General features: G+C 42.0%; 2 protein-coding genes across 3 annotated transcripts in view; one reads left to right on the forward strand and one right to left on the reverse strand.

The window, feature by feature from the left end:
• Nucleotides 1-9000, forward strand: part of SNX24 (sorting nexin 24) — a 77372-nt gene extending 68372 nt beyond the window's left edge. The window contains exons 4-7 of one of the 2 annotated variants that reach the window (XM_042829527.1): nucleotides 2346-2440; nucleotides 3899-3931; nucleotides 4346-4443; nucleotides 8064-9000. In XM_042829527.1, coding sequence (XP_042685461.1) covers nucleotides 2346-2440; nucleotides 3899-3931; nucleotides 4346-4443; nucleotides 8064-8134 — 297 coding nt within the window. In that variant the 3' untranslated portion in view covers nucleotides 8135-9000. The remainder of the gene's footprint in view (nucleotides 1-2345; nucleotides 2441-3898; nucleotides 3932-4345; nucleotides 4444-8063) is intronic. The other variant, XM_042829528.1, reaches the window with a different exon arrangement.
• A 905-nt stretch (nucleotides 9001-9905) lies between these two features.
• On the reverse strand, nucleotides 9906-15475 carry PPIC (peptidylprolyl isomerase C). Its single transcript, XM_042829579.1, has 5 exons — nucleotides 15338-15475; nucleotides 13579-13692; nucleotides 13067-13160; nucleotides 11356-11540; nucleotides 9906-10459 (listed from the first exon to the last, which is right to left on the reverse strand). The coding sequence occupies exons 1-5, from the start codon at nucleotides 15437-15439 to the stop codon at nucleotides 10331-10333; spliced, it is 624 nt and encodes a 207-aa protein (XP_042685513.1). The 5' UTR covers nucleotides 15440-15475; the 3' UTR covers nucleotides 9906-10330.
• Nucleotides 15476-16113: the final 638 nt, after the last annotated feature.

Below are 16113 nucleotides of genomic sequence, written 5' to 3' on the forward strand. Positions count from 1 at the left end.
AACGTTTAGACTTTTCTCTGGACACTTTGGGCTATCACTAGAGAGAGAAAATGAGGCTGGAAAGATGTCCTTAATTCAGTACGGCTGTTTTTCTGTTCTTCCCAAGTTTTGTTCTGAAAGTCTGTCTGTACAGCAGGTCAGTTTCTATCATGTATTAAACAGCTGGATCATGTGCTGGCCCTTTTTTGCACTGAAGCCAGTCAGATCAGTATATTATTACCCACTTTTTAGTATAATCCTTTTATACTTTATTTTGTACTTATTGTTAAAACAATGTCACATTAAATTAATTGGAAAATCCTCTCCTTTTTTTTTTTTTTTCTTTTTTTTTTTTTTTTCCCAATGTAGTCGTACAATTCTGGAAATGGCAAAATTCCCTATCAGCAGAGGTGAGGTGGCATCCAGAATACAGTGCAGTGTAAAACTGCCTTTGCTTCCCTCCAAGTTCTGCTTCTTGAAGTTTATTGAAGAGCTTATTGGAAAGTAAAGTTATTGATCTGTTTTTCAGTTTCTCAGTAGGACACTAAAAGAAAAGCTTTTTTTTTTTTGTTTTTTTTTGTGAACTACATCAGGGGCAGGTTATCAGGGTTTGAGTTGACATGACGCATACCATGAAATAGAAATAGAAGGAAATAAAATGCAATATTCATCAACCAGAGTGAGCAGGAGCATCAGCAAATACGTTCATAGCAGCTGCCAAGTGCTTTCCTTTTATGCAACAACATATTCTCCTTTTCTTTCCTGGCAGTCACTGCTATGTGCAGCAGCCTCAGCAGGCAACTTTTCTTTTGGACAAAGCTTCCAGGAGGTGCAGATATGAGGCTGCACACAAGTGTTGTGTGCCCTTAAGCATCTTTCAACAACTTCTTCTAGCTGTCCATTTTAATATAATGAATTTGATGGTTTTATTTGACCATGTCATGGACATTGTTAGGCAATTCACACACCCTCTGAATATGTATCCACCTCCGCTCCTCCTTCTGTGCATAACCCAACTGCAGAAGAAGATAAATTTTGCAGCAGCAGAGTGCTGATTTTACAGAATGCAAATGAAGTGGCATTTTTAATGCAGCATCTTTACATAGAGGTGAACTGAAAGGCTTAAAACCTGCCAACCACTCAGATCTTTCTGTTTCTTCTGTAAAAGTTGTTAGATCTCTTACAGTCTAGAACAGAAAATAGCAGTTTTTCCTGCCTTCATTTAACTTGTTAGTGATGGTGTCAGCTGTGGAAGAAATGTAGAATCTAAATTCATATCTGCAAATGAAACAGCAAAAAAGAACCATTTATCAAATAGCTTTGTTTCCAAATGCTTCTCTTTAGATCTCTGCACACTGTATGTAGTGTTTACATGAGCAAGGTTTTCCTTACACAGATAACCAAAATGTTATAAAACTTCAGCACGAAGTGCTTTGAGGCTGGAGTGGATGACCTCTACAAGTCTTTTCCAGCCTCATTTCTTTGTGAGCGTGTTACCCTCTACGTGCTGTTGCACTCTCCTAGTGATAGTACAGCATTGAATACAAACGTGGGAAGAAGTTATTTGTTTGTAGGCTAAGTAACATTCCCTCCTACCACTATTGTTATTTCTTCTTTAGATTTGTTTCTTCTGATAGAGAATGTGAACACAAACATAATGAACAGGAATAGCTTTGCTTGTGCAGCCACTTGTATGTAACCATTTATTTATAATTCTAGAGAGGTTTCTTCTGTGTGTATGTTTGTTCTAGACCAGATAACTTTGGCTTTCATTTGTATGTGAAGAGCTGTACTCGAACATCTGCTTATGTGTATGGACTGTTTTGTTTGCCTTGTGAAAAGCAGCTGCTGTTTTTCAGCCTGCCTCTACGAAACTGACAGAGCTCTGTTGTTTTCATTGAAAGTTATTCTTACATGATGAATGTACATGCAAGCATTTCATTTATTTGCCATGTGTTCTTAAGTGTACTTTTGATTGATTTATTTAAAATTGTAAGTCATCTTACCTGCAGAAAACCAAAGGACGCTGCAGTGCTCCCAGCCATTGTGTTGGTGCTGGGGAAGAACGTGTCAGGTCTGGCCAGCAGGCCTCTGGTCAGAGCTCCATCCTCAGGAGCCACGGCATGGATGGGGCAGCACACTGTATGCTGATCAAGAGCTGACACTATTAGCATTTCCTAAGATGTGCATTAATAAAATTCTAAAAAGCTGAGACTTACGTTTTCCACCAATGTAGAAATAGAGATAAAAACAAATGGTGTTACTAATGGGAATGTTTTGATAGCTTGAACAGAAGAGTTGAATATTTAACATGTAAAAAAACTCTTTTCTGCTTGTTCCTTTTTTTTTTTTTTCATTTATTACAGACAGTCATTTTAGAAAATGAAGAGCTTCCTAAAATATTTCTCGATTTCCTGAATGTTCGACATGTACCTACCCTGCCAAAAGCAGAAAGCTGTGGGTAAGCTCTCATCTACTGAAAAACAAATGGAGGCCAGAAGGCCCATATCCAGTCAGTGCTGATGCAATTTCATTGACTTAAAATGGTCTCGCTGCCAAATCTTAAAGCTGTAAAATAAATGGGCATTAGATTGACTTAAATGTGTTTGTTTATATATCCTCAAAATGTGGTAAAATAAATCCAGCTTCTTCGAAGGCAGAAGCAAAGTTTAAGATAGTGTTCTTGGAAAGTAGAGTTAAAGTAGGCTTTTCTTATCATTCCTAAAGTATCAGGTGAATTTTAGAAGATATTCATAGCTATTTCCTGCATAGAAAGCACTTGTTTGTGTGTGTTTTACAGCTAACATTTGGTCAAAGTAGAAATTCGTTCTGTGATCACTTCTGTGTTCACCCTTTCTGGGTTTGAAAAGAGGTCTTGCACTTCTACAATGACCCCAATAACCCCACTGCCCTCTTCTGGTAAGGGTCTGTTCCTGGGGTTGAAAAGAGACTCGTGTTATGATCATGGTGACTGTAGAGAAATTCCAAAATCAGTGTGACCAGAAGTTCTGTTATCATCTGCGGGTTTGTAGGGAGAAGCATTTCTGAACCTGTCGTGGTTGGAACTTCCAGCAGCACTGTGGAGTTGTCCCTTTTCCTCTTCAGAGAATATTCTGTATGCCTGCAGTGGGGAAAGGGCAGATTGGAAAGCATACAGGTTATGGTGGGGCCCTCTTGATGTAGAGGAAGAGATGGTCCTTAGTTATTTCTGCATGGGAATAAATCTGCTGCTGGTTTTCAGCAGGAGATCCTTTCAGCAGATTCTTAAACCATTCCCTACCTCCCTATATGGGCATTTTCATTAAGATAAGTTAAAGTCTACATCATAAGCCATGATTTTTGCCAGAGAATAATTGCTTTGCCATTCTAAAGATGAGCAGTAATAAACTGAAATTACTGTTTAGTTATGGCAAGGCTAATGTTAAAGATCTGGAAGGATGATTCTACTATAACATGTTCACAGAGTGCCTTTGAGGGTGATATGTAGTAGTGAATATGCTCCATGTGCAGTCAGTGTGATGTTGACAGCCACACTACCCTCAACAGCTGGAGAAAACTATATATATACTAAATCCATATTGCCCATAAATAAATGATCAGGCATTAGTAATGCAGGCTTGTAGCATTCACTTGTGGTTCATGATATCAGCCAGTGCCCCAAGTGGGATTGCACCCCTGTCACTTTATAGGTAGATGTGGCTATGAACCCATTGGAGGAGAGTGGATACTGACATTTCCAAGCGGTGGTAAAATAATAGGGCCTCCTACATTTGTGCTCTTACTGTGTTATGCAGCTACAGACCAGAGGAAAATTGCTCCTTTTGATGGTTCCTGAAGGCTTTGGGTTGGTTTATTTTTTATTACGGAGTAATTTTATTAATTTTATTGTAATGGAAGTTTCCTTTCACTTTAATTGCAGCTCTTTTGATGAAACAGAGTCTGAAGAATCAAGGTGAGCTGTATTCTTACTCCTCCTGTGAGGTCAGGTTCATGAACTACTTGAAATGATGGGCACTTGCTGTATTTTCCTTACAGTTGTCAAAATTAAGAGTAGTTTACCACTGTAATAGGATTTATTTGTTACATGTCATGGCTAGTTTTGTCAGTTGCATTAGCTCCATCTATCTGTGATGTCACTTGAGCCTTAACGCTTGTCTTTGGAGGTTCCCTACAAAATCCCATAGAATACCATCCTAAAGGAGCAGAGCTGAAGGTGGCTGCTGTGAGTGTGCCTCCATGGGAAGGCTGTGAATGGAACCTGCCCGCAGCAGCAGCAGCAGCACGCAGGGTGCAGCATAGCCCTAAGCTGCCTGGCGACCTGTCTGTCGAAGCTGGTTTGTACAATGCTCTGTTTACTGTTCTGCAGTACCGACATCTCTGTTCTTCATCTTTGCAGCAGCAAACTGTCCCACCAGCCTGTGCTGCTGTTCCTGAGGGATCCCTATGTCTTGCCTAAAGCCAATGGTAATCAAACTTGTCATCTGTTAACAGTGCTGTATGACCTGCCCTGCACCGCACCAACCGCATTATTATTAATACAAGCCGAGTCAAACAACACTGGTCTGAAACCTAATAGCCTGCCAATAAGGCAATAGCTCTTGAGTGAGAAACCATTACAGCTCGGGGTGGGGTGGGTGATTTGTAAAAGGGTGGATTTTTTCTCCTAGTTGTTTCTCAGACAAATCTACTGAGAATTCAAATCAGAAGACTGAGGACATTGCTTCTCTGTTTTTTGTTGTTGACCCTTGGGGCTGCTTTGCCTGAAGGATTTGAACTTAGAGGTCCCATCCTTTATAAGTGCTTTTTCCCTAAACATCAGTCCATCTGCTGTGAGCATGTTTGTATTTCCATTTGGATTATTACTATTTCTTATCATTTATAACCTCTAGATCTCTTGTGAGGGCCAAAGGAAAAAAAAAATGTGTAATGGATGTGTTCAGAGAGCATTTATGTTAGCCTTCATCTCTTAATATGTTCTTCAAAAGAGTGTTTGAAATAGCTTGTTGTAAACCTTTTTTCCTTTCATTTTTTTAAAAGTGCTCTGCATTATTAATTTAGAGAGCATATATTCTGTTCTCTTGATAAAATCTTGATAAAATATGTGCAGGGATTAAGGAAAACAACATTTTTATACTGTGTTCCACCAGATTTGTCATCTTATTGTGAGAACTGTTACTTTTACTAAACCTTGCATTAAAACATTAGTTTAGTGAGTCATATTGCTTATCTCAGTCTAAATGTGTAAGCTTGTCTTAATTGCAAACTTGGGGCCATCTGGAAGAGAGTGTAAATTATGAACGTCATTCAGTTGCACACTATTTCTGAGAGATAAAATGGACTTTATGCAGTTGTCTTGAAACACAAAGACAGTGCTTAAATGTTTCCAGCCCTCGTGTAAGGGTTTGCTGCAAGACCTCTGCTCAAGGATTTGCAATTCTGTGATGATGTTTATCTTTCTTCCCTAGTGTGTACACTGAGTCAGGCTGAAATTTCTTCTCTGGAAATCATTAGTAATCTTCTAATGAATTTTGTAATTATACAGTTTTGCTTTACTTTGGATCAGGATAAACGCCTCTCCTTATGCATGATGTTTAAATACTAAATAGACCTTGTTAATGATAGCTGACACAAAGAACTTTCAAGGCCTTGGCTAAGGCATTCTTTTTTTTTCTTTTCATTCTAAAAGATAGAATTCACTTGCAAATTACTCTCTATTTTAATGTATAGTGAATTAAAACACCAAGTAGAATGCCAGTTCTAGCATTAAAAAATGAGGGGAAAAAAAACAACCTCTACATCCAGAGGCTCTTCTGTGCTGACTCAGCTTATCCAGAAAGAAAACAACTTACACAAAAAACCACTGCCTTTAAGATTTCTTTCTTGTCAGTTCAAACCATGGAGAAAGTGCAGAATGAGCTTTCTATAACGTTGTCTCTGATCAGTTTCCACTGTGATGGATTCCTTTGCAAAAAGCAGCCAGAGCTACTCCAACTGATGAAAAGTGAGTTAGCAAACAACTATTCATCGCATTCCCTCTTTGAAGGTCAGTTACGACAGTAGTTTAGATCAGAAGTGGAGTTAATCCTTCCTGGGTACAGGAGTGCCCATGTTAACATCTTTTGAAAAAAATAGGAAACTGCCTATTTGTGGATTTTAATGAAGTAAACAGCTGATTTTTTACTATAATGCACATTACTTGTCTTTATTAAAAAAAAAAAAAAATATTATAGTGTTGTCATGATTGTAATGACTTCAGGCATTGTTGTGTTGCTAGACGACTTCCCAAAAATGAGATTTACTATTACATACTTCATTGGTTTTCAGACTTACTTTTCATGGCTTAGCTAACACAGAAGTGCATGAGCGTCTCTGGTTTTGTGTGTGTGAGGTGGTCACTTTTTTTTTTTGTGAGAGTAAAGGAAGGAAAAAAAAATAACAATTGTTTTTACTATGTTGAAGTAAAGCTAAGGAAAAGCCTAAAATGCTGCAAGACTAAAATGGTACTGCAGAGGCTGAAAAACAAAACCTCAGATTTACTGTCACTGGATCGAAGATTCTTCTGATAGTTAAGCTATGCAGGTATCACATACTTGCAGGACTGTGCTTCACTGTATTAATAGATTTAATTTAAATTAATTTGCTTTAAAAAAGCCACAAAGCTTCACAGCAGTTCTGATGGTGCAAAGATGTATTTTTTTAATAAATACTCATTTTCCTGTATGTCCTCTATGGTATCCTACGTATTACATCAGAACCACTACAGTTTGATGGAACCACGGAACTCAATTTAGAAAGAAAACATCAGACTGCTCTTAGCAGTGAGTTTTTAATAACATTAATGATATTAGCAAAGTGTTGTCTGGGTAATTTGGGGTAGCTGAGCTCAGCTCACAGGACTTGGGGGATTGCTACAGGAGAAGTTAGAGAACGTTGTATGCATGTCCTTTATGATGGAAGCTGCAGTTTGTGACAGGATCCTAAGACTCTTCTGTTTGTTGAGCCTGTAATACATTCAAATCATCAGTGTTAATAGGGGATGAGGTGGAATGTTTAAGCAAATGAGGATTTATTGTTTTTTATTGTTTTCTTACTGAGTCCAGGTCTGATTTTTTGCTCACCACTTTAGCTCTAAAATGATACAAGTAAAAGGATCAGGGTCAGAATCTAATTTATCAGCTATCTGGGCAGCTTTGTGAATGTGGCATCTGCCTTCTCTGAGCGTGCTTTAGACTCACAGCCAAAGGAAGAAAACTGGTTAGGGTGGAAAATTATCCATCAGAAATAGTCTGATCTTTGGGTAGACTCATTCCTAGTGTACTAGCAATTCTGAGGTTGTAAAATGTAAAATCAGAAATTCTTACTCCTCATGCCTGGTAATTTAAGTCAAATTCATCGCCAAGAAGGTGGGAGTTGGCTGTTTGCTTCAGTAACGTAATTCCTGGTGTTCCTCTGCGTGGGTATTTTATTACATTTCATCAGGTAATTCCCTTGTGTATATGTAACAATGAGAATTGATGTAACATGAGAATTTAAGTGCCAGCATCCCACATAGTGGCTTTTTTACTTAATGTATGATAGGATGACTTCTTGTGTCGATCGGTCACTCTGAAATTTCCCTGCCTCACAAAACCATCTGCATGGTAAAGGCATCCCCAGCTCTCCTCAGCCTGAACATCTTTTGCTGCAAACCACAGTGGAAAAACAGCTTTGAAGTATTCCCGGTAGCACTCTTGGAATTCCTTCAAGTATATTGAGATTTTGTTAGAAATTGAATTGCCAGTGTAATCCATCTTCCTTGTGAGAAGAGATTCAGATAAAGAGCGGGAGCCCAGCAGCATTAAGTATGAGAGCATCCCTTTAAATCAATAAGCTACAAATCTGGCAGCGCATTCATGCAATGCCCAGCGCTGCGCTGCAGTGGCTTTAGTGCTGAAACAGCACTACTAATAGCACATCCCAGCGTGGGCAAGCAGTTTGGTGATGCAGTGACCCGGGTTAGACTAGGCCTTAACCAGTTAAATTTGACAAGAACACCTGTCCTTACTGACATAGATAACAAAACCACGTTTTCTATCTTTTTTCAGATAACTTTCCAAATGTGGTTATAGAAGGCATCCTACATGGAATATTTTATCCTCATTTACTGCCAAGGTAGAAGAGATTCACGGCTAGAAGAAGCTGAAGCAAGTCTCCAAGTAATGTTTAATCAGATTAGTAGGAAGGAAATGGTGATGTGATTTTCGTGCTCAAAATCAAGAGGCACAATCTCTGCTTAACTTCAAGTGTTACTTTTTTAATCAGTGTCACTACTGTTGCTGCTTTTAAAAAGATTTGGAAACAAGCATACAGAAGGTAGTTGTACCTTGTTGATAGACTCTTTGTAACTATTTAACACTACAAGCTGAACATCATACACTGAGTTACATTATCCTTTGAAAAGAATTAAAAGCTGTACTAATATTTTTTACCGTTTCTATCCTAAATTACACTAAACCTTTTTGCACCAGGCTTTTTCTCAGCACACAGGCCCATTGCTGGCAGTGGATGGATTGAAAGTGCTGGCACTGAAGTGAATGCATGAGAAACTGAGGAATTTGCTGAGCATTTTTCTTAAGTTATTTTCAATTTGCTTCTTAATTATTGGTTGGAAAAGAGCCAACGCAGGTATGTGCAGTTGCCATGAGAAATCATGCTTTTATGTTCTGAAATACGTAGCTCTCTTCTAGAAAATAGTCCAGATTTCAGTCACAGTGATGCTATCTACCAGGGGATCTTACATAGCATTTATGCACCTCACTCAGTTATGACACATAACCTGTGTGTATTCTTACTCTTTATTTTGCAGACTGTATTCTGTATCTTAGCATTTTATAAGTCACAGAGCATACGAACTTTAGCTTACTAAAGTTTTATTAAGTAGTAACATGTCAAAACTCATATATATACTTGTGTGTATATATATTCAGATTTAACTGGAAATTGTGTGCTACTGGAGATTACAAAATAAATTACTAGAACGTCGATGTACTGCTTCAGTGTATTTTGTTGTGCCTTTTTGTTCAAATAAAACATTTCTCAGAGGTTATCAAAGAGGTCATCACATCTTCATGTGATGCACAAGAACATGTTAGTTGCCTGTCTGTTTAAAACTCACAGTACCACACTTGCTAGCTGAATGTATTACACTTATGGAATAGGGAAACTGAACTTGGACAAAGGCACAGAATCAGTAACTGCAAAGCTAGGCACTACCAAAACTGATCAGGAGGCACACGTATTGCCTGACTACAAAATCTGCCTTAAAGCTGCTTGGAAATAGTGAGAAGTTTGGATTTGCTTTAAAAAATCAACTTGCCCATGTGAGAGTCCTTGCTTTCCTGCCTGGGGGATCCACCTCCAGGAAAGCTTTCAAGTAGTAGTGGAAAGCAATTTAGGTGAGACAGTATGAGAAACTGTTGCTTTTCCTTCCAGTCTTCATTTCCCAGACTCTTTGCAGATTCTTACCTGCAAAGGCTAGGGAAAAAAAAAAGAAAGAAAAAAAAAAGCACAAACTGAGATGTAAAATGGTCGTCTGATTGCCTAATAGTAGGCAAATTTAGACTCCACCTTCAAGCTTTTCTAAAATCAGAGAACCACCAAGGTTGGAAAAGACCTCTAGGACTGTCCAGTTTCTAACTGGCAATCGTATTTAGTGAGACAACCTGCTACTTCCTGATTGCAGGATTGTCATCTGAATGCACTGCTTTTTTTGAAAGACAGCAGAACTTCAACTCACACATTAAGGAAATCTGCCACCCTGCTCAAATCTTGAAACCTCATCTGAAAAGCAGCACTCCGCATGGTTTGCAGACTCAAATGAAGTGGGAAGAAAGCAAAAAGGGAGAGAAAAACAAAAAACAAAACTCTTCATGAATTATCTGAAATCAAAGTTTTTTATTCAAAACATGTCTGTATTTTACTTTTTTTCCCCAGAGACACGTATTTAAAAGAAGCAGATACTTCTACAGAAAATAACATTTTCAGTTAAAAGGCAGTAACAAATATTGTGAAAATTTCCAAAGAATACAAAATGACTATTTCATGCCTTGAAAAAAGGAAGTACTTCTACAGTCTTTCATGAGAGATTTTCAGTAAGCTCTAGGAATGTGCAGGCCTTGTCCTGAGTTCTAAGGCCTGACTGCTCCATCCAGCTGTTACACACAGCACTATCTTTATGTAGCTGGCAACTTAGGAGCATCACCTGCATATAGCTTAATGTGTTTTAAGGAGAAAACTCAATAGACGATTGAGATCAGTCAAAAAACTTAGACCTCAAAGGATTACACTGTACTTTCCACACTGAGCACTGTTCTCACCAGTCATCTACTTCCACTACGAATGGTTCCTTTACAGCTATTTTGCCACTGTTCACGATCACGCAGTCATGAAGAGGGCGGTCATGTTCATCCGTCTGCTGAAGCTCTATCAAGTGCACCACAGACTGTAAAAAATAAAGCACAGATCAGTTGGATAAAAAAAGCTCCAGCGGCTCAAGTCTGGCACACAGCAAGCAGTTAAGTGCTCCTGGTGACCGCTTCTACCTTTATTATATGTATTAGGCAAGAGATCGAAGTAGCTATTTCTAAAGGACAAAATTCAGTTAGAAATACTGAGCACTCATTTTTTGTTATCTGCCAGTTCATCTAACTAGACTAAAACTCAGTTTTAATCTCTCTTCAATTATTTTTTTTCAGCTGCTGAGCTCCTAAGAATTGAATTGGATACTCAGGATGGGATGTGAGGGGGAAGTGCTCTGATGAGGTCTGCAAACTCCTCAAAGAACTGGTGCAGAAGGTCGTGTTTACCCACTCATTTCAAAATATAGATTAAATGGAGTAATGAGTTACATGGAGTTAAAAGAAGTATAATCAATGGGAAATAACACTTCTGAACTTGCATACTGCTTGGCCCTTGCAGTGATGCACTTGATCAGTTTTGCTGCTGTGTACACGTGGAGGGTACTGACTATCATTTGTTTCCTTTTTAAACAGTTCTGAATATTTGTTTGTATACCTCACACTCATGTGACCTAACAACTAAAGAGTTACCTACAGCTTGCAGAAATATAATTATTTCATGGCTGGCAGCATTACTAGCAGGGGGACCTGAACTCTGCAGTCTGCAAAGTTGTCAATGTTGACTTCGTTGGCTAGTGATCTGAAACAAGGGGCCATCATTTGGTATTTCAGTTCCAAATCTCCTAGCTTCAAGTTCTTCACATCCGTTTTCTACCAAATGCACACCACATGAACACTCAGTTGTTCAAGATGGCTCTAAGTTACACTAACCAGTATAATACAGGAGAATACTTCCCTGAATTATTTGCTTTCAGCTTACCATTCCATCAAGGACTTTGCCAAATACTACATGTTTTCCATCTAACCAGGAAGGTTTTGTCACACTGATAAAGAACTGGGATCCATTGCTGTCTGGGCCAGAATTAGCCATGCTAACCCATCCAATTCCATAATGTTTGAGCTTGAAGTTCTCGTCTGGAAACCTTTCTCCATAAATGCTTCTTCCTGTGACATAAAAAAAGTTTGTTTGTTTTTTTTCTTAAAAAAGCAAACAACCCACAACCTTGTTAAAAAATGAAACAAGTACAAAGTCGAGACTTAAAAGATTCATCATTTGAGTAAGCCTAACATCACTGTTGTGATTCAGTAACTGAAAAGATTTTGCATGCAGAGAAAAGAATAAGGTGAACTAAAACACTAGATACATGGAAAGAATATTCAAAGCTAGTGATGCTTTAGCCTCTGAATTTAACAAGCAAACTCAGTATCTTCAAAGATCCTACTAAAATACATCGCTGAGCAGCAGTGATACTTCATCCCAGCAAATTCAAATGGCATCTTTATGGCCACTGAAAATAAGGTAGTCATGTTTTGTGGCAACTTTGGTACTCCTGTAACACTTTCTGCATAGTATATTTTTGTATTTTGCTTTAAACGTGTTTATGAAGACTAGGGAAGCTAGTGTCACAGACTCCATGTGTATCTATAGCAACATTATGTAACAATTTTGGTGCTTGAAAAGAGAAAGAATAGTCATGGTTAAATACTGTAACTTTGAAAAGAGAATGCTGCTGTGCTCCCTGTTTGCACAGTGCCTGTAGGGATGCTGCCCCAACACACCACCATAGCTATCCCAACAAACAGTAGTAGCAGGCAAACAAACCTTGCCTACCTTTAGTGCTAAAACTGTGTCTGTGGTATTTTAGCCTTCCCCACTGTTTGCTGCAAGGAAAAGGAATGTGTTTTCCATTCTGTCCCAGCGGGGAAGTCACTAACACTGCACACGGACAGTTCAAATCGTAGCACCTGATGAACACGCGTGTAAAGGAAGAGAAGAAATCAGGCCAGAATGCATGCAATGCAAGAGATGCTGCACTAGACTGCTCTCCCGAACTGGCTGATGTGGTCTTCTGGAGGTTCAGGAGGCAGTTATAGATTTAGTGGAAGAAAAAAGAGAGTGCAAGACACTCATTTCAATTTCTCTGTCCCTGCTTTGGATTTCTCTCCTGCAGCACTTTTTGGAATGCTCCACAGAAATGGCTGAGCTGAGGACAAGGGAGGTGAGACTGCTCTTTCCCTACCTGCTTCCCCCTGAGTGCTTTCCTTGCTTTGTTGCAGATTAGTTTGCTGCTGGGTGACTGAAATTGGTCCACGTATACTTGCAATCAGGAAAGCAGTGCTGTTGCAAAGCAGAGCAGGGGAATGGTGGAAATGGCTGTAGGAGCTGCTCAGCTGCTCAAAGGGCTTGCCATGCCCACTGCAAAGCCAGGCTCCTGACTGGGGAAAAGTCACAGACAGAAAGCGCTATCTGCAGAAGCTGAGGACAAGGAAGGTATACGCACACTTTTATTTGGTAACCTGCATTTGTGCATCTTATCTTCCAAGATGCCTGGAAAAGAACTAGCTGTTTCTAAAATAAATGTTTTTTTTCTTGTTTATGGGAGTTGAAAGAAAAAAGGAAAATACTTTTTCATCCATCTTTTCAGTAAACCCTCAAAGAAAGGAAAGAAGCCATAAGAAAGGTATGTTACCTCCTGATCCATCTCCAGCTGTAAAATCCCCTCCTTGAATCATGAAGTCTTTGATCACACGATGAAACTTACTTCCTTTGTATCCATATCCTCTCTAAGAAAATGAAATAATGAATGTAACACACAGTTCTGTATGATCATATGGAAATGTGCACGTGGTAAGTGGTCAGCTTTCAGAGAACATACCACCACCTGAGCCAAATGCTGGCAAGAAACAGCAGTGAGATGCAGGTGACTGCATAGAGGGTACAAGTCTGTCTGACCAGTGCTGACCACAGTGCCTCTTCATGGCACATCTGCTGGGCAGGGACACGCCATGGTGCTGACAGCCAGCCCCAGTGGCATCTTGTGATGCAAGGACTTCTGTGTCTCACACAGCAGAGCACGGACTCGGGAACGGCACTCTTGCACTGACTGCACTGAGGTGAAGTGGACATTTCACAGCCAAAACGGCATTTACTCATTCCCCACTCCAAACTTTAGCACACAAAGGAAGAAAACTGCAAACCTACTTCTCCAGTTGCCAGCACGATGAAGTTCTCCACCGTTTTTGGGACAACCTTTCCAAATAACCCAATTGTAATTCTGCCAACATCTCTGTCTCCAATCTTCACATCAAAGAACACCTAGGTGCATTTGTTAAGAAAAGAGACACAAACATGAACAATGGTAAGAAATAGCCTCTGGGGCGCTCACGACTAATATTACAATCCTCAGGTGCTAGTTTCCTTCCAGTTTCCAAAACCAGATTATGCAGTGGGAAAAGGTGGGAAGAAAACCCTGCTGCTCCAGCAAGGTGTCCACTCCCCACATAGCAGCCCAGAACTGCCTGGAGGAAGAAGCAGGCTGCAGTAGGTAGTTGGTTGCCTGAAGTCTTCTACGTGCGTGTTGCTAAAAAGCATATGTGGAAAAGACAAAAGAGTTAGGAGGCATTTAACATAGTTCAGAATGTCTGTGTGTGTCTATGAACAGCAAAACTGTTCAAATGATTAAATAGGAGCAGCTGTCAGGAAATGAGGAGTTTTAAGTTCTGAAAAAGTTACATAAAAACTATTACAACTTCTAGGAAACAGCAATGTGTATTCCTGTGATGTGGTATTTGCTGTTCTGCACTCGACCAAATATTACTAGTCTGCAACTCTAAGAAATTAGTCCAATTATCATAATAAATGACCACAGTCTCTCCAATGTCAATGCCTCTTTCATGCTTTCCTACCAAACATTTCTACTGTTTCTTCTTCTTCCATGTGGTTTTGACTGTTGAACTCCTGGCTAATGTTACAAAAGCTTTATAAAGAAAATAACATTCCTTTTGATGCACCTCATCCATTTTCTTGGCACTTGGCACCAAATACTTGTACTAGTTAGATGTGTGGCTTCCAAAGCATTAACAACAAACTTTCCCTGATTTCCTGGCATTTTTATAAATGAATCTTTCTTCATTTTGCAGTCAGCTCTCTTTAGGTATGGGCGCACAGGAAAAAAAAAAAAACCTGTGCAGGTTTTCTAAACACACCTTATTTTCTATGGAAATCTTGTCCAGGCAGGGTGCTGGTGACACAGCCAAGGCTGCCAGCAATGCCTGCTGGCAGCAGCACTATCAAATGCGTACACAGAGCACGGGAGAGAAGGCAAAGCTCCTATCCCGAACTGAGGCCAGGCTTCACAAGCGGCAGAGCTGCACACGAAAATGCCTGTGCTCCCCGAAACGTTAGGAAATGTGTCCTAACGCCCAACCCGGACCTCTCGGGCACAACCTGGGGTCACCACCTCTCTTCAAGTCCTTCGAAAAGGGAACGAAACGTCGCTGAGCCGTCAGACGCTGCAGCTTCAGATTTGCAGGGATAGAAGCCGAAGTTAAAAATCGCCGTAACGGGGCAGGCACGGCACGGCGGAGCGGGCAGCGGGACGGCCCGGCTCAGCGCCCGCGGCACCGGTACGGCAGCGAACGCAACAGCAAACCCCGGCGGGCAGCCCGAGCCAGCTCAGAGCTCCAGGCGTCACCACACCGTGCGACAGCTCACGGAAACGGTGACGCCGCTCCGCGCCGCAGCGAAGGCGATGTCAGCACCGGCACGGGGCGATAGGGCGGGGGCCGGGACACCCCACGCCGCTCCTCGGGCTCTGCCGCGCGGTATCCCGCCGCAACGAGCGCGGCGCGGCCTCCGGGCACCGCTCCTCGCAGGCGAGGCGAGGCGGGCGGAGCTCGCGGGCCGCCCCAGAGCAGACCGACAGACCGACCGCTTCCCGCCCGGCCCGGCCCGGAGTCACCTTGGCCGTCACGCTGGGTCCCCTCCTCCTCAGCCCGTCGGCCGCCGCGACCAGCAGGCAGAGCCAGGCGATGGCGCCGAGCGCCGTCCGCCCGCGGGACATGGCGCGACCGAACGCTGCGGCGCCTGCGCCCGACGCCGGGCGGCTCCTCCCGCGCCATGTGGCGGGGGGGCGTTCAGCTCCACCGCGCGGCCGGCGCTGCCCCGCTGCGCTCCAGGGGAGGGGCGGCGGGAGGACGGCGGCCGCCCCGCTCCGGACGGGGCTGCTTCCTCGGGGAGGCCGGCCGCACGTATCGGCGTCGCGGGGAGATGGGGTTGCGCCGCCGGTCCGTGAGAAACGTGCAGGCTGTACCGCGGTGAGACCTGTGCGCTCCAAAGTTCCAGGACCTGAAGGAAAGATAGTTGCTGCGGCAGGAGGCTGACAGCGGCGTGTGCCAGCACGTCCAGGGCCAGAGCTCGCGGCTGCGCGGCGCTCGGTGCAGCCTTGCAACCCGGGGCCGGCCTGCGTCTGCTCGTGGCAGAGCTGCAGAGGTGCGGGACGCGGCGGTTGGTGCTGAGAAGCTGATCAGACAGCTGCTCGCTTTGCAGGTGTTCCGTCCTGCGAGCTAAATGCCAGGTGGTTGAGGCATGCCAGGCAGGTTCCTGGATCATGGAATCCTAGAATGGCCTGTTTGAAAAGGACCACAATGATCATCTGGTTTCAACCCTCAGGCTAAGTTCAGGGTCACCAACCACCAGGCCAGGCTGCCCAGAGCCACATCCAGCCTGGCCTGGATC

Source organism: Centrocercus urophasianus, unplaced genomic scaffold (genome assembly GCF_019232065.1).
Source record: "Centrocercus urophasianus isolate 14NV4802_14NV808 unplaced genomic scaffold, USGS_Curo_1.0 seq_31, whole genome shotgun sequence".
NCBI classification, from domain to species: domain Eukaryota; kingdom Metazoa; phylum Chordata; class Aves; order Galliformes; family Phasianidae; genus Centrocercus; species Centrocercus urophasianus.